Source organism: Ailuropoda melanoleuca, chromosome 12 (assembly GCF_002007445.2).
Source record: "Ailuropoda melanoleuca isolate Jingjing chromosome 12, ASM200744v2, whole genome shotgun sequence".
Lineage (NCBI taxonomy): Eukaryota > Metazoa > Chordata > Mammalia > Carnivora > Ursidae > Ailuropoda > Ailuropoda melanoleuca.
This window is the reverse complement of record NC_048229.1, coordinates 763850-781226: the sequence shown is the minus strand read 5'-3', so window position 1 is coordinate 781226 and position 17377 is coordinate 763850. Positions and strand designations below refer to the sequence as shown.

The 17377-nt window shown below is 60.5% G+C and overlaps 2 protein-coding genes and 1 long non-coding RNA gene across 3 annotated transcripts in view; 2 read left to right on the top strand and 1 right to left on the bottom strand.

Annotated features, from left to right (window-relative positions):
* Nucleotides 1-2883, top strand: part of EP400 (E1A binding protein p400) — a 98733-nt gene extending 95850 nt beyond the window's left edge. The window contains 1 exon segment of the mRNA XM_034638629.1: nucleotides 48-2883. Within this exon segment, the coding sequence (XP_034494520.1) occupies nucleotides 48-320 (273 nt within the window). The 3' untranslated portion in view covers nucleotides 321-2883.
* Nucleotides 2884-5116: 2233 nt separating this feature from the next.
* Nucleotides 5117-12107, top strand: LOC105239308. Its single transcript, XR_004619008.1, has 3 exons — nucleotides 5117-7072; nucleotides 7165-7916; nucleotides 8530-12107. It is a non-coding gene; the product is annotated as an uncharacterized LOC105239308 (long non-coding RNA).
* Nucleotides 12108-12518: 411 nt separating this feature from the next.
* DDX51 (DEAD-box helicase 51) lies at nucleotides 12519-17370 on the bottom strand. The gene is made up of 14 exons (XM_011229846.3): nucleotides 17254-17370; nucleotides 16097-16247; nucleotides 15652-15797; nucleotides 15495-15566; nucleotides 15298-15404; nucleotides 15064-15172; nucleotides 14830-14978; nucleotides 14453-14645; nucleotides 14260-14375; nucleotides 14056-14172; nucleotides 13774-13875; nucleotides 13605-13668; nucleotides 13380-13514; nucleotides 12519-13163 (listed from the first exon to the last, which is right to left on the bottom strand). The coding sequence occupies exons 2-14, from the start codon at nucleotides 16140-16142 to the stop codon at nucleotides 13137-13139; spliced, it is 1383 nt and encodes a 460-aa protein (XP_011228148.2). The 5' UTR covers nucleotides 16143-16247; nucleotides 17254-17370; the 3' UTR covers nucleotides 12519-13136.
* Nucleotides 17371-17377: the final 7 nt, after the last annotated feature.

The window sequence follows — 17377 nt, the reverse complement described above, 5'->3', positions numbered from 1 at the left end:
ATCTGTGTTCTCTAGGCCGTGTGCGTTTTCTCACCGTTCTGGCTCAGGCTTCCCCGCAGACCGTGACCCTGACCCAGGCGACGGCGGCCGGGCAGCAGGTGCAGATGATCCCCACGGTGACGGCGACCGCGCAGGTGGTGCAGCAGAAGCTGATGCAGCAGCAGGTGGTGCCGACCGCGGCGAGCCAGCTGCAGAGCCCCGGCGTCCCCAACCCTGGCCAGGGGCCGGCCAGCTCCGACAGCCCCAGCCAGCAGCCCAAGCTACAGATGAGAGTCCCTGCCGTCAGGCTGAAGACGCCCACCAAGCCTCCATGCCCCTAGTCACAGCGGCGGGCCACCGTGCACTCCACCGCCTAGCCGAGAGCGGGCAGATTTTATTTATTGTTGAACTGTGGGACGGTGTCGTTGGCGGTGTTCAGCACCGGGGAAGTTGTGATGGAAACAAAGGAGTGGCATCATTTTATCATCCTGACTCCAACACTGCGGGGTGGGGGGGGGCGGTGAGCCGCGTTACACGCCCGCATTTCCGTATTAGGTGACTGACGGAGGAAGTGGTGGGGCAGTTTCAGCTCTCTGTCTCTCCCGCAGAGTGGTAGTGCTGGGTCTTGAAAGCCATGTAGACTGTGTTCATGTGCAGTGTCCTGCACGTGGCCATGTGGAGTGTACAGTGAGTCATAAGTAGACTTCCCGAAGCTAAAACATGGTCTTTGACACCGTCTGCCTCTGCTTGGTTCCGTATCCCTAACTGAACACGCATTCTGGTCCTCGAAGAGGAGAGAGGCCAGCTGAGGGAGATCATCTCAGGTCCGAGGAAGCCAGTGTGCTTTCTTCTTTCCCTCCTAAGAGGTATTTCCAGGCACATTCATGACCTGCTCCCGGCCGTGATGAAGGATTACCATCCCCAATTGAATTTTCATTCCAAAGAGCAGCCAGTGGGGCTCCCCGCAGTGTGGCAGGTGTCCATCCCAGCACATCGAGGATATTCTCCCGGCTTGTGGATGAAGCTTGCGTTTGAACATCGTTCACTGAAGCAGCTCTAGTGAACTCTGTGAGGCTCCCGTCTCGGGCAGACTGCTGTGTGGGTGTCGTTACGTGGCAGAGGTCACTGCTGCGTGAGGGGTGGGTGCCTGTCCCTGCCCCCTCGCTCTCCTGCCCAGCCCAGGGGTGGTCTGCTGATGGGAGAGAAACCGCCGCAGACAGAGGGCGGGTGTCACCTACAGAAATGGGCATCGTGAGCTCTTCCTCGTGGGCTGGTGATGCTGGGGTCTTGCACGGGAGCAGGTGCGCTCCCTCGTGGTTCCACGTGAAGCAGAGAACCTTCTGTGCAGTATTTGGGGGCATAGTTGAGGGGCAAAGAGGAGACCCCATGTTTGCTTCTGTTTTATTTTTGTACTATGGCAAGCTAGTAGACGTGTTTGCAGTGGGCTTGATTGACCGATGACGTCTGCTTACCTGCACGCTTTCACCCAGGCCGGCGCACGTGTCAGGCGACCCCTCTGTGCTCTGGCTCTGTGCCTCTCTTCTATTACTGGGTCCAGAAAATCAGGTCGTATTGGGTCTGTGTGGGCATTCTGAGAGAGTCTCAGTGTTCGTTTTCTCTGTCCTCCCCCATGTACCACTTTCAGTGACACAAAGGAACGTGGACGGTAGTTTTGGTTTCCCCATCGATTTATGTGGACAGTAACATGGTGGCATTTACTGAGGCATCGAGGCAGCTCTTTACTGAGCTCTGGGTGAGAAATTTGGGGAAAAGTAAAAATCAAGTGTTGAAAAAGTGGAAGGGATTTAACATCATAGTTGACTTGAATACCGGGAAGCAGTCCTGTGGTCTGTGTTCTCACACCCACCCCGGCTGGTTCTGGCATGGCCGGTGCTGCCATGAGAGGACCGAGCGTGCAGGAAGGCTGTGTGTGGGCGCTCAGGGGGACTCCTGTGCCCCTTTTACCCCAGACGCGTGGAGCTATGCGCGTGTGGGCGCTCAGGGGGACTCCTGTGCCCCTTTTACCCCAGACGCGTGGAGCTATGCGCGTGTGGGCGCTCAGGGGGCTCCTGTGCCCCTTTTACCCCAGACGCGTGGAGCTATGTGCGCATCCCAAGGTCTTGGGCTTTGTGTGCCCGGCCGTCTGCCCCTCGTCCTTCCTGGGGCGCTGTGAGTTTGTTCGGAGGAGGACGAGCGCCGGCTGCCCTTCACTCGCGCGCCCTGCCCGGAGCTGCCCGGACGGAGCAGCGGGAGAGAGTGACCTGGGGTGCGAACACTGGGCCATGGGGCCCCTGCCTGCCATCGTGTGCGCATGAGAGCCCCTTGCGTCCGAGGGCGTGTCCTTCGCTGGCTCCTAACGCCGCGTACAGAGCCGACGGTCGACTTCTGTTCTACTCAGACGCCCCCGCGGCCTCGCCGGCTTCAGTAGTTGCTCCCGGAAACATCCTCCTCCCCGTGGTGTTTTCTCGGCCTTCTGTTGTCAGGGGTACACTGTCCACGTTTCCGAGCTCAGTACAAGCGTCCGGGTGCAGCCCTCCGCCGTGGTTCCGTCCGCGGACTCCCACGCCGCCCAATGCCCGAAGTCCCGCCTGCTGCCGGAGCGCTGTCAGACTCCATCCTCCTGCACGGACAGACACTGGCTCCAACTAAGGCCGGGCTGCCACCGGGAAGCCGGCCCACGCGTGTCCCGTGGGTGCCTCCTGGGGTGGGGCTCACATGTGCGCAGTGTGTGCCGCTTCCTGGTGCCTGTGAAACCACACAGCTGTTGTGTTTGAGATACAAAGGAAGAAGACTGACTTGTAAATACTTTGTAAACATGCCCATTTGTACTTGAATAGTAGGGTTTTAAAAGGGGCACTGATACCCCGCCAAACAAAAGGTATAATAAAATGACCTTTTTCTATGCTTCGTTTTCTCTTTCATAGGAAACTAGTATTCAAGTTAAGTAAGATGCTAGTTGTGTTTATTTGATTTGTGTGAAGAAAACAAAGGGAAAACACGCAGGGTTGGAGGCAGGGGCTTGCTTCCCTGACCCGCCCCCACGGCATAGGAGGGGTGCAGCGTGCTTGGTGGTTCTCAGGGAAAGCCACACTCTCCCTGCGGAGACGGCATCCACCCACCCAGCTTCGCGCTGCAAAGACACATGTGGAGGAAAACCTGGGACGTGCAGACGCCCCTGCCGCCCGTCCTCGTGTGACCTGCTGCCCGTGGGCACCCCGTCTGCTGGAGGGCCGGGTGGAGCCTCGCGCGTGCCCTACTCAGCATTCCTCGGGCACGTGGCCTGCACGTGTTACTTTTCTTTATCATCTCTTTTACTTTTAGATTACTTTTCCTTTTGTTAAAAAAAAAAGTTGCTGGGGCGCCTGGGTGGCTCAGTCAGTTGAACGTCCGACTGTTGGTTTTGGTTTAGGCTCTGGCCATGCTCTCAGGGTCATGGGATCCAGCCCCGCCCTGGGCTCTGCGCTCAGCAGGGAGCCTACTGGAGGTTCTCTCTCTCCCTCTGCGTCTCTCCTGCTTACTCCCTCGCTTGGTCGCTCTCAAATAAAACCTTTTAAAAAAGAAAGTTGCTGATAACAAAAAATACCCTTTTTAATTAAAAATGCGCAACTTCATACAGTGCTGAGAAGCACCCCAAGAACTCTGGTAATTTTTATCTTTCACTGCAAAAGTGGGGGCCCCAGGGCCATGTGGGCCTGTAGCCTCGGGCTCCCATTTCACGTCCTCCCACCTCAGAGCCAAGCGTGAGGCTCCTGCGTGCATCACCCGCGTGCACAGACCTGGCTGGGGGCACGGGGAGTCATGGGGCGCCTCACGACCCTTTGCCAAGTGCCTGCCAGGTGCTCGGAGAGGAGAGGCTGGGGTGGGACCCCTGTGGCCCTGCACTGTGGTACCTGCCCACCGTGTGATGGGGCCAGTGACTCTGCTTCTGGGGCCCTGGCTTCCTTCTGTGTACCCCCTCTCCCAAGGCAGTTCTGACGCACTTAAAGAGCTTGGCCTCTGACGCCTGCACTCGGTAGATTATTCCATCGTGATTATTCTCAACGGAGAAGATCGTGTGTGTTCCCAACCCTTCCCATCACCATGACCGTACGATCGCATCCTTGCCAGCTGTGCATAAGCCAGGAGGCCTGGGGTGGGCTCGCCAGGCTGTATATCTGTGTGCATTCTAGGTGGGGCTGCAGCTCGTGAAGTGATTCTGCTGCTGGCTGCAGTGGGGAGCACCTCTGAGCCTGTGGGTCCATTTGACACCCCCTCCAGCGCATAGGGGCATCTCAATTCAGTGTAACATGAAACATGTCTAGTAGGCTTGCCGGCAGGCCACTTGACTACAGCCAGCTTTAGAGGTCTCACTTAGGTCTGGTCACCAGCCTTGTCTCTGCTGCCCCAATCCTGTGTCAACCTCTGCCGGCCTGCTTTCCACGCTCTGGTTTAGGGGCTGTGGTTGAGGGGAGAGAAGAGGGGGACTCCTGCCATAGGTTCTGGGCAATTCTTCCCTTCTCTGTCCTAGGCCTGTATCATCCGTACCCTAAAATAATCTTCCAAAGGTCTTATCTTACTGGATAAATTATGATATGTACATTCAGTAAATTAGAGTGTAGCTATTTGTTTTAAAGATTGTTTTATTTATCCATTTAAGGTTTGACAGCATGAGCAGGGGGGAGTGGGAGAAGGAGAAGCAGACTCCCAGCTGAGCAGGCAGCCTGACAGGGGGCTCCATCCCAGGATCCTGGGACCGTAGACCCAAGCCGAAAGCAGACGCTTCACTGACTAAGCCCCCCAGACGCCCCTAGAGTGCAGCTAAGAACAGGTAGAGCTGTATAATCTGGAATGAAAGGTCCTGCCTAGGCTCCGTAGGAAGGTGCAGAATCCTGTGGGCTGTGCTCAGAACGAGGCTCTGACCTACATGCCTGATGTGCACAGAATATCCTGGAAAGGTGTGTCTGCCCCGGGGAGAGAGACGGGGCCAGGAGTGCTCAGGGGTCTAGGGGTGTTTGTACTGTTTGCAGTTTGCCAAGTACATGCATTTTTTTTAAGGCTGTAACAATAGCGTGTCCATCATGTGCTCGCCCTGCTCAGGAGCCTCTCTGGGAGCAGGCTCCAGCTTCCGCCAGCGACGACTCCCTAGCGCGCGCCACACCCTTCTGCTCTCGGGGCGGCCCTCATCCCCCCGCCCCGACTTGCACTGCTGTTTTGTTCAGACCTCGGTTGCAAAGCACTCTCCTCTGAGGACCAGCCCGTGCAGCCAGGTGTGCGCCCCGCTCCCGGATATTGTTTCCAATGCCGGGACCCCCAGCCGCATGTGAGGGCAGCACGGCTTTCCAGCTGCAGGGCGCTTCTGTTTTCTCTGTTCCGCGAGCATTTATAGAAACATTCGGACCGCGTGCCGGCTTGATCACTGGTGGTAGACATTTTTAAAAAATGGTCAACACTTGGCTCCTTAAGATGAAGCTGATGAGAGAGGGATGAATTACCGGTTTGTTCGGACGCTGACTGTTGGGTACTACACGCAGTTGGTGGTCTAGGACCCCGAGCTATAGGTGAGCAGAGCGGAAAGGGAGGTGCGGTGCTAGCCAGACGGCGCGCTCCCGAAGGCGAGAAGTAGGGGGAGGCTGGGGCGAGGTCCTGATGAGCAGTCTGGATCCCATCAGGGGAGGGGGGCGCCGTCTGCGGGGGAGACGTGATCCCAGGCCACGCCAGACCATTCCCTGGTCAGCGAGCAGCACCTACGCTTGGGGGTGCTGCCGACCCCAGCTTGAGAGCCTGCCCGGCACTTTCTGACCCCTCCCCAGTCTGCGGTGGGCACGCCCCCCACCCACGTTCACGTCTGCGTGCTCCGTGCGGCACTCGGTGCCGGTGGGGGCACGGGGCGGGGGCGTGGGCACGGGCACGGGCACGGGCACAGACCCGAGCACCCGACGGAGACTGGAAGCTCGAAGCGCTGAGGCCGGAGGAGTGCGCAGGCGCTGGCTGTGAGCCGCGCAGGCTCCGCCCCTTCCTCTGGGACCGCCGATTGGCCCGCGCCGCGCCTGCGCAATGGGCCGTGCGGCCGGCAGGTGAGGTCTGGACCTGAGGTGTGCCCGCCGGCTCTGTCGGCTCAGCTCTTGTCCCCGCCCGTGGTCCGCGCTGCGGTGAGCGACGGCCGCGTGTCCACGGCGGGGCGGGGGCCGGGGCGAGGGGGCGGCGCGTGGCCCTCCCCTCTGCGCCGGCCCGCCCCGGGGGCGCCCCCTCCCGTGATGGTGACCCGCGACCCCTGGCTCCGGGGATGCCCCCGCCCGGGGTGGTGACCCCGCTCCTCCCGCCCGGCGGCCCTGCCTCTCCTCCCCCCTGGGCGTGTCCGTGGCATCAAGGAGGGCGGCACAGCACCTGGCACTGGGCGCGCAGACCGTGCATTTCGTGCATTTCACACCCGCCACGCTGGGACGCGAAGGGGCCGTACAGCGCGCTTGAAGGCTGGCGTCCACTGCGCTGTCCGCAGATGTTCGCGCTGCCCCGTAGCGAGCGCTCGTTCCCCGGACAGCGGGCGCGGCGGCTGGGCCGCAGGTGGGCGCGCAGGTGGGCCTGGGGCCGGGGTCGAGGCCGCGCACCTGCTGTCCGGCACCGCGCACACATTCCCGTGCTCTTCCGCCGGGCTCATGGACGCGCCGTCTGTTGTGAGAGTCGCTAGAGAGGTTCCCGTGGCATCACGACCCAGTGTGGCCAGCGCAAGGAGAGCTAGTGGGATGCACGCTACTTCCCCGGCCGTGGGCGCAGCATGGCAGTGACCCCGCGCAGTAACTAAAGGTTACACTGAAATGACCATTATCTCCGAGTCATCGTGATTTTCAGGGGTGGCCCAGATGAGGTGCCACGCCTCTGACGGAGAAACGGCATGTGCGGGGGTGCTGGCCGGTGCCCTAAAGGCTCTGGTGGCACCCGCTGTGTGCGGAGAGTGGGGAAGGAGTGCGCACCGCTCGGCCAGGGCCTGGGGGCGAGGCCGCCAGGCGTGGAAGGCTGGCCCGGCCATGGTTCCCTGTGTGCCGCACACAGTCACTTCTGGCTTTTGTTGTTACTACTTTTAATTTCAAGACACTCTGGAAAACTTTGATTTGCTAAAGTAATTTCCTTTTTTGTACCTTAGAACGAGACATAGTTTTTTGGGTTTGGTTTTTGTTGTTGTTGTTAAGATTTTATTTATTTATTTGATAGAGCACAAGCAGGGGAAGTGGCAGTGGGAGAAGCAGACTCCCCGCTGAGCAGGGAGCCCAACATGGGCCTTGATCCCAGGATCCAGGATCATGACCTACGCTGAAGGCAGATGCTTCACCGACTGAGCCCACCAGGCGCCCCAGAAATTTTACTTTTACGTCCCAGTTGGGGTTACAGTGACTGGGGTGTTGTAGGAGCGTGTGGAGGCCTCCCCGCTTTGTGGACGGCGGCCAGGACCTCACACAGAGTGCAGGCTGCTGGCACCTGCGTGCAGACGTGGGGTTGGGCTGCCCCAGCCCCTCTCGCTGGCTGTCCCTCCAGTCCCGCGTCACGGCTGTTTCGGGCGGGGCCGCGCAGGACGGCGTCTGAAGCGAAGAGTTCCGAACCCGCGCCGGTCGGCGTCAGAGCCTCCGTGTAGGACGGAGTGCTCACCGGTGATGAAATGTGCGGACAGTGAGATTTACCGCCTTACCTACCTGATGACTTCCAGAGGTTAGTTTTTTCCAGGGCACCGATGCGTACCAGGGCTTCGGGGTTTTATTTAGGGTGATGGTGCTTGTTTATGATTTCGTGTTCTCGTATTTCCGCTTGTGAGCTTCGGAGGTGAAGTGCCGGTTTACCTGGAGCTCATTTCGTTTCAAGTGTACGTTCCGGTCGGATGCCCCGGACGAGAAGCAGTGAGTCCCTCTGGAAAGACTGATCTTGGCTCAACTGCGAGAAACAGATTATCTTCCAGACACAGGTTCCACCAGGTCGGGGCGAGTCTCTCAGAGCTTGGACACTTCCAGCATGTGTGCGCACGCGTGTATGTGTATGTGCACACATGGGTGCGCGTGTCTGTATGTGTGTCTGCGTGCATGCTCGTGTGTGTGCAGTCTGCACAGTGCACCTTCATGTGTGTTCACACGTGTATGTGTGCACTGTGCACACGTGCACCCTCATGCATTTGTGGACGCACGTGTACGTGCCTGTGTGTCCGTGTGTGCTTGTGTGTGTGCACAGTGCATGTGTGCATATGTGTGCGTTTCTCTGCCCCGCAGGCCCACCCCACACACCCTCCCATGTCACCTGTGGGCCCTGCGCCCCTTCCCGGCTGGCTCATACCAGGGACTGTGAAGGCAGTTGTCGTGCAGACCTGGCTGCCCAGCAGCGGTCGGATGGAGATCCGAGCTTCCATTCCCCACAGGCCCCGGGAAGTCCGCCCCCATGAGTGTTCAGCTGTTCACCTGTTCACCTGAAACTGCCGAGTGGCAGCTCACTTTGGTCCCCTCTGCAGTGAGGTCCCACTGTCTGTGAAAGGCAGGCATTGCTCAAATTCGAAAAACCTTAAAATTTATTTTCCCTTTTCCCCTCCCTTCCTTTCAGATACGTTGCTATAGCAACACAGCTTCTGCCAGATGTTTCTGCTGCCTTTTCATCCCAACAGCAACTGTTTTGGTGGTTCTCAGACATGGCCTTGTCCCCGACAACCAGCTTGGCTGCGGTAATACAGGAAGCTTCTCACCCTGCAGGAACGCCCCCCTGTCATGTTCAACCCAGGACTTGCATGAGGACCGTCACCCCAAGCACCTGCCCCCCTGACTGCATGGGCGTGTGGTGTCGCTGCAACCTGGTTTTTCCTGTTTCCTTACATCGGACTCAGGCTAGACGGTTGTGGCGAGAATACTGTATCGGTGACCTTATGCGAATGTTACACTGAAATCTGGTCCAGCGGGTGGGGAGGGAGAGGCAGGTGCAGCTGACGGTGTGTGCCGGGGAGCGGTGGCTGTGGCTCGAGGCCAGTCCGGTGCTTGCGTCATCTTCACTGTGGGCTGGGGTGCCTGGCGGAGATGCCCTGTTGCAGTCTGCGTCTCCGTAGCGCCTTGCTCCCTCCCCGCCCCGCCCTGCCACGTCAGAGCCCTCCCCTGTCGGAAGGCCCGTGGCAGGAACTGGACACCAAGCATTGAGCTTACGCAAGAGGCCGTGTGGTGGTCACCGTGGACTGTGACCTGTCCTTCCGTTCTCTGCCTGGATTGCCACATTTTAGAATTCTCTTTAGACCCACACAAAACCAAATGTCCTTTAACATTTAACTGAGCCAAAGAAATGCACTTACCTAATTTTATAAGCAAAGGTGTTATTTTTAAGTATATTTCGCCAACTGTTTTGGTATTTCTGAGACTCCGCGGGCTGCCACTTGCCTCTGGGATGGTCCTGCCCCCGCTCTCCATCGCGAGCCTGTGCGAGCTGCCGTCCGTGGCCGCGCTCTGACACTACGCGTTCCGCTTGAGCAAAGAGCCCGGTGTAAAAACAGATGGTGTTTATGGGAGAATAACCCGCGAGGGGCAGTACGTGCGAGCGTCCTGTGTCAGCACCTGTCCTCCGATGGCTGTGGTAGGACTGGCTGGTGTCGGGGCAGCAGGGGCAGCGTGCCAGTGGCCTGGGCGGCACGCGGAGCACGGCGGGGGGCGAGGGCACGTGCCCTACCCCAGCAGCAGGGTCATCGGTCTCCTGCGCCCCCCGTGGCCTGTGCTGTGGTTTTGTCCTTAGTTGGGTTGCTCTTAGGACTCCTGACGTCTCGGATTCCTCGCGGATCGCCAAGCTGTCCGCGTGGGGAGAGGTGCTTGCCTCTGCCGCTGGGCCTGCCGCCCTGGCGGTGTTTTACGTTACACAACTGTTTTTCTAGCACTGCACTGGGTGTCGGCGTCGGAATTTTTGATGTTTTACTCAGACTTTCTGTTGGTAGATCACGACCGTTCTTGCAAAGATGCTGCTTCTAATTCCGACTGTGCCTCATTCAACGGGTCGGTCTTTAGCCAACGATCCACAGACAAGCACAAAACAAATAAGACATTTTTTGGGTCCTTTTTGTCAAGTGCAGAGGCTGACGTGGTTTTTTGGAATTTGTAGTCATTGGGCTGATAGATCCAAGCTGTGAAGTCTCGCTCTTCGTTATGGAAATGGAAAAGATGGCAGGGAGCCCCTTCTTTGAGACTCCGTGTGATAGAAATCGGCACGCGTTCACCGTCCGAGGCGTTGCTCTGCTAAGAGCGCGTGCGCGGGGGCTCCAGGGCCCGGGAGCGTGACCTGCGCAGACAGGGACGCGGTCCAGAGGCACAGATGCTGACACCAGCAGGTGAGAAGCAAATGAGCAGAAACTGGCCCGTGGGTCATGGCCTTTTATCCTTTTAAACGTATTGACTGTGTCCCTGACGGCTTCTGTGGGCTCGGGAATGGCGGCGGCATCCGCGATGACCAGCCTGTTTGTTCTGAAGTGGAGCTAAGTCAACACGATGCGGGTCCCTTGGCCAGTTGGTGCGTCGCAGCGAGAGACGTGCGGACGCGTCCTCTCATATGGGAGGCCGCACAAGCACACAGAGCGGCGGCACGTGGGCCAGCCGGGGGTCCCGGGCACTGGGGGGCTCGGGTTGGTCCCCGCGCTCATCGACCTGACCCGTGACTGACGACGTCGTCCCCTTTTGTACCTGCATGCCTGCGGAGGTGACCCATTCAGCGAACGTGGGGGTCAGAACCCGCGGGGCGTGTGCTCTCGGGAGAGGCAGCTGATCCCGGCCGGGGCGGCTCTGGCAGACCCGAGGCCCCCTCCCGGTGACTGTCCTCTAGAGCTGTGCACCCCGGCCGCCAGCCTGCGCTCGGAGAAGGCAGGTGCGTGGCGCGTGAGCCTGGCCTTGCCGGGTGCGTTCACACGCTGTTGCGTGTGTCCTGGGTGTGTGCTGTGAGGTGGGAGTGCCCGCTATAGGCCGGCACTGACCGTGGGCACGTGGCTCGCTGCGCCCGACTGGTGCCAGGTCTGTCATCTGTGAAGGGGGAGCGACGAGTCCACACGCTTTTTCAGTTTGGTTTGAGGATCAAGCGCCGTGAGACCTGTGGGGCGCGGCCGGCGCTGCGTGTACGAGAGCCGCAGGGGAGCCGGCGGGGTGTCTGAGCGCCGCGCCCGGACAGGCAGGGCGCCTCGCAGGATTGGGGGGAAGACACGAGGGGGTGTAGATGGCGGCCGCCCTCCGGTTGGGCTGCCTGCGCCTCTGTGGGCATCCAGAGGAGCGGATGGCGTCTGTGGGGCATTTCTTGCTCACCGAGCACGTACTCGGTCAGGCCACAGGGCAACACGCAGCTGAAGGTTCTGGTGGAGTCTCCGGCTCTTCCTGGACGGACGGTGGCACCGACTCGGCCCCCGCTGGACGCCGCCATGCCGCCCCGCGCCCTTCCCGCCAGCCCGCCGTCTACCTTGTCTCCTCCGCCCTCAGCGCCCCGTCCGTCTGCCCTGTGCAGACCGGCCGCACCTGCCCCCCAGCCAGCAACACGCCGGCGACCCTGCGGCATCCAGCCTGTGGGCCAGGTGGGCGTCAGCATGCGGAGCTCAGGACGCCAGCAACCGCAGGGCACGGCCCCCGACGGCTCCCGGGACAGACCTGCAGGGCAAGTAGACCCGGTAAGATTCGGTCTCGGCGGCACGAGGACCTGCGATGACGCCGTGGGGAAGGATCGGAAATGGAACCATTTGCATGTATTTGTCAACATGGCAGACTGTGATGGAAGGGATCGTTCTTCCTGTCTGTGCGTCTGTGTCACAGCCCGCGCAGGGTCCAAGGCAGGGAGGTAGCTCTCCGGGTCCCCCTTCTGTCCAGCCCCTCCCGGGCTTGCCCGTCGGCCTCCCTTCCCTTCTTCCTGCGGCTTTCCCTCCCTTCTTTGTGTCTGCTCGATGCTACACCCCTGCTGGCGGTCGCGCTCTTTATTAAGCCTGGGAATGGGGGTGAGACGGGGGAGGACCGAGGCTTCAGGGGCCCGGGTGACCTTTCTGGTGCTTGGATGGAAACGGTGTTGTTACTTTTACCTGAGGTGTAGTTCCCTAATTCGAGTAAACACAATCGTAGGGGTGAGTCTGCTTGGTTAGGGGGCGGTCGCTCCTGCGGCGAGGACCCCGTGCGCTGCAGGGCAGGTGGGAGCGGGCCGGCTGGCGGGGTGGGGGGTGGGGGAGGATCCGCTTAGTCCCAAGGGAGGCGGCGTACGAAGCAGCGGGTACAACGTGGCGTCCGCGTGGAGTGTCTGGCGGTGGTGCCCCGGCAGCGGGCCCGGCCTACGGCCCCGACGGTCGGCAAGTCCGGCCAGGCTCCAGCGGTCAGCAAGGCCCCAGCGAGGGGGCAGGAAGCAGGTGGCGGTGGGTGGCTCGGGCCAGGTGGGCCGTGAGCTGCTTTCCTGTGCAGGTTGGTTTCCGTCTAGAAGCCTGTACCCATTTAGCTCGACGTTTCCCGCGCCTCTCCCGCAGCCCCGTGAGCCACCCCGCGGCACAGAGCCGTGTTCCCAGACGTTATCCCGAGGTAGCGAAGGGTGTACTTTCAGGACAGACAGCTCAGTGCTGGTTTTTTAAAGTTTGTTTTAATATCAGCATATGATTTTGAGAACAAAATCTTCACATAAACGGCGGGTCAGTGCTCCTGAAGCCTATTTTCTGTTACATTCACAACCCACGTCCTGGCGCACGGTGACAGTTCCTTCATCCCTGTGTGGAGCCCCCCAGCCGCGCGGTCTGGTCTGTGCCGACGCCATGTGGAGGCTGCGAAGGCACCGGGAATGGCTCACGGAGGTGCGGGCTGGCGGGCAGCAGATGTCCTGAGGACGCCCAGCGTCCCATAATGGGCCGAGGCTAAACCCCAGACGCCGCCCCGTCAGTTTCCCAAAATCCCCACCTGTCAGAGGCTGCCCCTGACGCTCTCACCCGGGGCCCAAGCTTGCCCGGGGCCAGGCCTGCTGCAGCGACCACGTCTGGGGCCTGGCACGCGGAGGCAGCGCACCGCAGGACAAAGGCCCTTTCCGCCGGCTGCTCCCTCTGAAATCCAAGGAATCTATCTTTTGCTCATATATCCAACCACCACTGCTCAGGACTTTTCTGGAAAGGAGGTGGCTAAGCCCAGCAGGAGGCACGGGGTGCAAGGGTCTGCTCTGCAGAGCGCCAGCCTGCCTGTCCTCTGAGCCTGTCAGGGTGCCTTCTGTCTTCGCTCTTCCTGCGGACGGGAGAGGCAGAGACTCACGTGACGCTACCTGCCCCGCCCCCGCAAGGGGCCCCCCAACTCCCAAGCAGCAGCAGCACCCAGCACTCGCTCAGGAAGTACAGTTCTGGCCCTGGCCCCCCTCCCAGGGCTGCGCGCCCCCTTCCCACACACGTTGTCCGGTCTTCCCAGACACCAGACATCTGTCACGAGAGCGCCCCAGCCCCTCACCTTGACGGCTCGCTCCAGCTGGGACAAGGCCTCCTCGTACCGCGGGAGCAGCGGCTGCAGGAGCTCGTTGGGGATGTCGTGCCGCGCCATCTCTGGCACCCCGGCTTCAGCCAGCATGCGGAGAAACTTCCTCTCCTGCAGGGAGACGAGCAGGAAGGGGGCCCGTTTTCCACGAGCAGTGCTGCCAGCAGAGGCCCCCAGCCCCCCAGACTCCAGCACACGAACCTGCACTTTGAGGAGCAGCGTGAAGGCCTGCCCAGTTTTTCCAGCGCGGGCGGTTCTCCCGACCCTGAAACCAAGCCCAACTACCTCCAGAACGGTGGCCCCCAGGGGCCCGGTGGGATGGGGGTTTCCCTCCAGGGATCCTCCCTCCAAAAGCACGGGACAGCCTCACCGGTGCACGTAGGTCCGCAGGTACTGGGGGGCGTCGTAGTTGATGACCCGCTGCACGCCCTGCACGTCAATGCCTCGAGCCATGGCGTCTGTGCTGATGAGGCTGGGGAACGTGAGGGGCTGGGGGCCCTGCCCGAGGCCGGGAGCCCCCCACGCCCCCCGCCTGGCCCTGCTGGGGAGGCTGCCACACTCAGGAAGTGAGTTTCCCACAGAAAGCACCCTTCAGAGGGCCCAGGCTGGTACCTGGCGTGAGCATTCCACTCCTCTGTTTCCAGGTACTCACAGCTGAATCTTGCCCTGCTCAAACTGCTTCAAGACCACCTTCCTCTGGCTGGGCCCGCAGCGGGAGGAGAACTCTGCCGCGGTCACACCTCCGAAAGCCTGGACTAGCAGGAAGAGCCTGGGTGGGAAAAGCCAGAGGCAGCAGGGTGGGCAGGGGAGGGGAGCTGCCACCCCTCTGCTCCCGCTCCGCTCACGCGGGCCTCACCTGTGGGAGTTCTCACGGGAGTTGGTGAAGCAGAGAACCCTCGAGAAATTCTTCTCCAGGATCAGGTGCAGGACGGCCAGTGGCTTAGTGCGGAGGCTGCACGGCACGTAATGGTGCTGTGGGGACAGCACAGGGTTGGCCAGGCCCCAAGTGCCCGAGTGGCCCCCTCCCCGCCCCTGCGCGCCCCACTCACCGAGAGCCCCGTGGGGAAGGTATACTTCCCGCCTGAGTCCCTGTCCTCGTCCGCATCTCTGGGGCCTCTGCGCGCCAGCCCTGTGGAGAAGAGCCGGGGCTGGTAGAGGCCCAGCTGCTGCAGCTTCTCAGGGTTCTGCGTCAGGGTGGCCGAGAAGAGCAGTTTCTGCAGTGGCATCTGAGGACAAGAGATACTGAAAAGGGGAGTGGGTGGTGGGACAGCAGTCTTGGCCTGGCCACCCTCCTGGAGACTGACCGCCCCAGAACAAACCAGACCAGACTGGGGCAGAGGGGGTCTCAGAGACAGAGGGGAAGCATGACAGGGGGCCGTGCTGGGGCGGCCGCACCAAGTACGGGGCAGGGCTCAGCATCAGGTACCTGGCAGCAGTGGTGGCCTGGGGCTGCCTCCTCTGGAGCAGAGCCAAGGGGCGGTCCTTGGCACCATCACTCCGGAAGACCGCCTCCACCACGCGGGGCAGCCAGGACTGGTGCATGCTGTCTATCATGCGGTCGGCCTCGTCGATGACCTAGGGGCAGCAAGAGTCCTGGTGTCTGGTGGCCAAGATCAGCACTGGCTCCAAACTCTGGCCTTCCTCCAGGTGTGCAACGTACCAGGAAGCGGAGATGCTGGAGGCTGAATCCTGGGGTCTGGTCGATGTGGTCCACCAGGCGGCCAGGGGTGGCCACCACGACGTCAGCCAAGCAGCGGAAGCCGTCTGCTCTGAGGAGCAGAATGACTCAGCAAAGGGCCCCATGCCGACCCCCCAACACCACAGGGAGCCTGCAGGGTGGGTCCAGATAGCCACTTCCTATTCCCTGAGGAGCCCCCAGCCCCACAGGACCTACGTCTTCTGGACAAGACTCTCCTGCTCCTTGACCAGTGACTTCTGCCCGGTGATCAAGGCCACACGCAGAGGCGTGGCGTCTGTGTAGCTGTTGAACACTTTGCTCACCTGCAGAAAAAGCGGCCGTCACCAACCTGGTAGCAAGCACCGCAGTGACACAGATCCTAGGTTTGACTTGGAAGCGTGGGGTACCCGTACCTGCTGGGCCAACTCCTTGGTGGGCAGCACGACCAAAGCACGGACCTGGCAAACAGCTCGACGGAGCAGGGCCTGGACAGCACGACAGCCACCTGGGTCAGCAGAGCCGGCTCCCTGCCTGTGGGGCCCACTCGGAGGGCGGGGTGCTTACACTCACCTGTACCACAGGAATGACGAAGGCCAAGGTCTTCCCACTGCCCGTCGGGGCAGAAACACAAAGGTCCCTGGGCCGGTAGCCACCTCGGGCCACCAGAAACCCGTTGGCTGTGCTCTCCAGGAGGGCAGGAATCACTGCTGCCTGGACTGGACAAAGGAGGAGACACAGGTCACGTCTGTACACAAACACCCAGAATCCGCAGAGGCACCGAAGCCAAAAGCAGCCTCACCCCTCATCTCTGACTTCTAGACTGGGCTGTTCTCGCTCAAGGACGGCACTGGAGCCTCTAGGAGCACCAGGCCCAGGCGCCCAAGAACGTCAAAAACCCAGACAGCACATGATACTGGTTGTGCCTAGGGGCCTGTGTTCACAGCTGCTGCACTGCGGCCTTGTGTGGCGCCTGGTGCAGATGCTCTCAAAGGCGTGCCCCCCGCCCCCCAAGCACCTGGGAAGTAGGACGAGATGCCATGCGCCCGCAGTTTTTTCTGCATGTCTGGGTGGACTTCAGGGATGTCCTCAATAGGCACCAAGTCTTCAGTGACACTCTTTCCAACACAGCTTGGCTCAGCCAACCATGATGGCAGGAAAGGCTGGACCTACCGTAAAGAGAAAGAAACCAAGCGAATACTCCAGGGTCTGTGGGGCTAGGGAAGCAACACCCGCAGAAACCAAGGACTTAGATACTCAAGCTGAAGACGCCAGAGCAAGGTAGGCCAACAAGCCTAACTCATTTCCCAGCTTCTCCCCTGTCCCCCACCTTCCACACAGCCTTTAAAGGAATTAAGAAACACAAACCAGAGAGTGCCACTCCCCTGAGCAAAACCCCCCAGGGGCCTTCCTCTCACACCTAACATAACATCCACACCGGAGGTGTGCCTGCAGAGCCCTCCAGGACCTGGCACTCACCTGTCCCCAACCTCATTTCCTATCACTGGCTGAGCCCTAGCCATACAAACCATTGTTCTCACACAGGGAAGCTCACTGCTGCCTCAGGGCCTTTGTGCCAGCCCCGCCTTCTGCTTGATGCTCACTTCCCCGCCCATCTTACCTGGGCTGATCCCAACTCAAGGTGGACCTCCACACGGGCACAGACACGAAGGTGCCCCAGTGCACCCTGGCAAGTCCACCACTTCCTTCCTGGCAATCACGGTCGTGCCAGAGCCTTCTAGTTTGGTACGTACTTACTGAACACCTCCACCAAAATAAGAAAAAGACTAACTCAAAAGCCTGCTGAAAACGGCATCTTCTTTCCCGAGTGGGTGAGCACGCAAGAGAAACTCCTTAAACACACACGCCAAGTAAGTGAAATTAGTTTCAGACCCAACTGTGACAACAACAAACCCACTTACTACACTCACAAAATCTTTTTTACAACTGAAAACAAAAAAGCTGAGCTTACACAGGACTCGAACTCCCGAAAGGAAAATTACAAGCCACACAACCGAAGACGGCAGACGTTCGCTTACTGAATACTTAGGAAGCCCCACAGGCGCGGCCCTCCGAGCTACCCCACGAGCACCGGCAGGACTGCAACCACCCACACCCAGTTCCCGGCTGAAGCAAAGTCGTCGAAGGTTTCCCTTCCCTCCCCGGGCCGCTCACCTTTGGCGCCCTGTTTCTTCCAAAGTCCCCGAGCAGGAGGGCGCGGGCTGGAGGCCCCGACGCCTCTCCGGGGGGCCGTCCGCCTGGGTCTTCCGGCGGCCCCGCGCCCTCGGCGTCCGCGCCC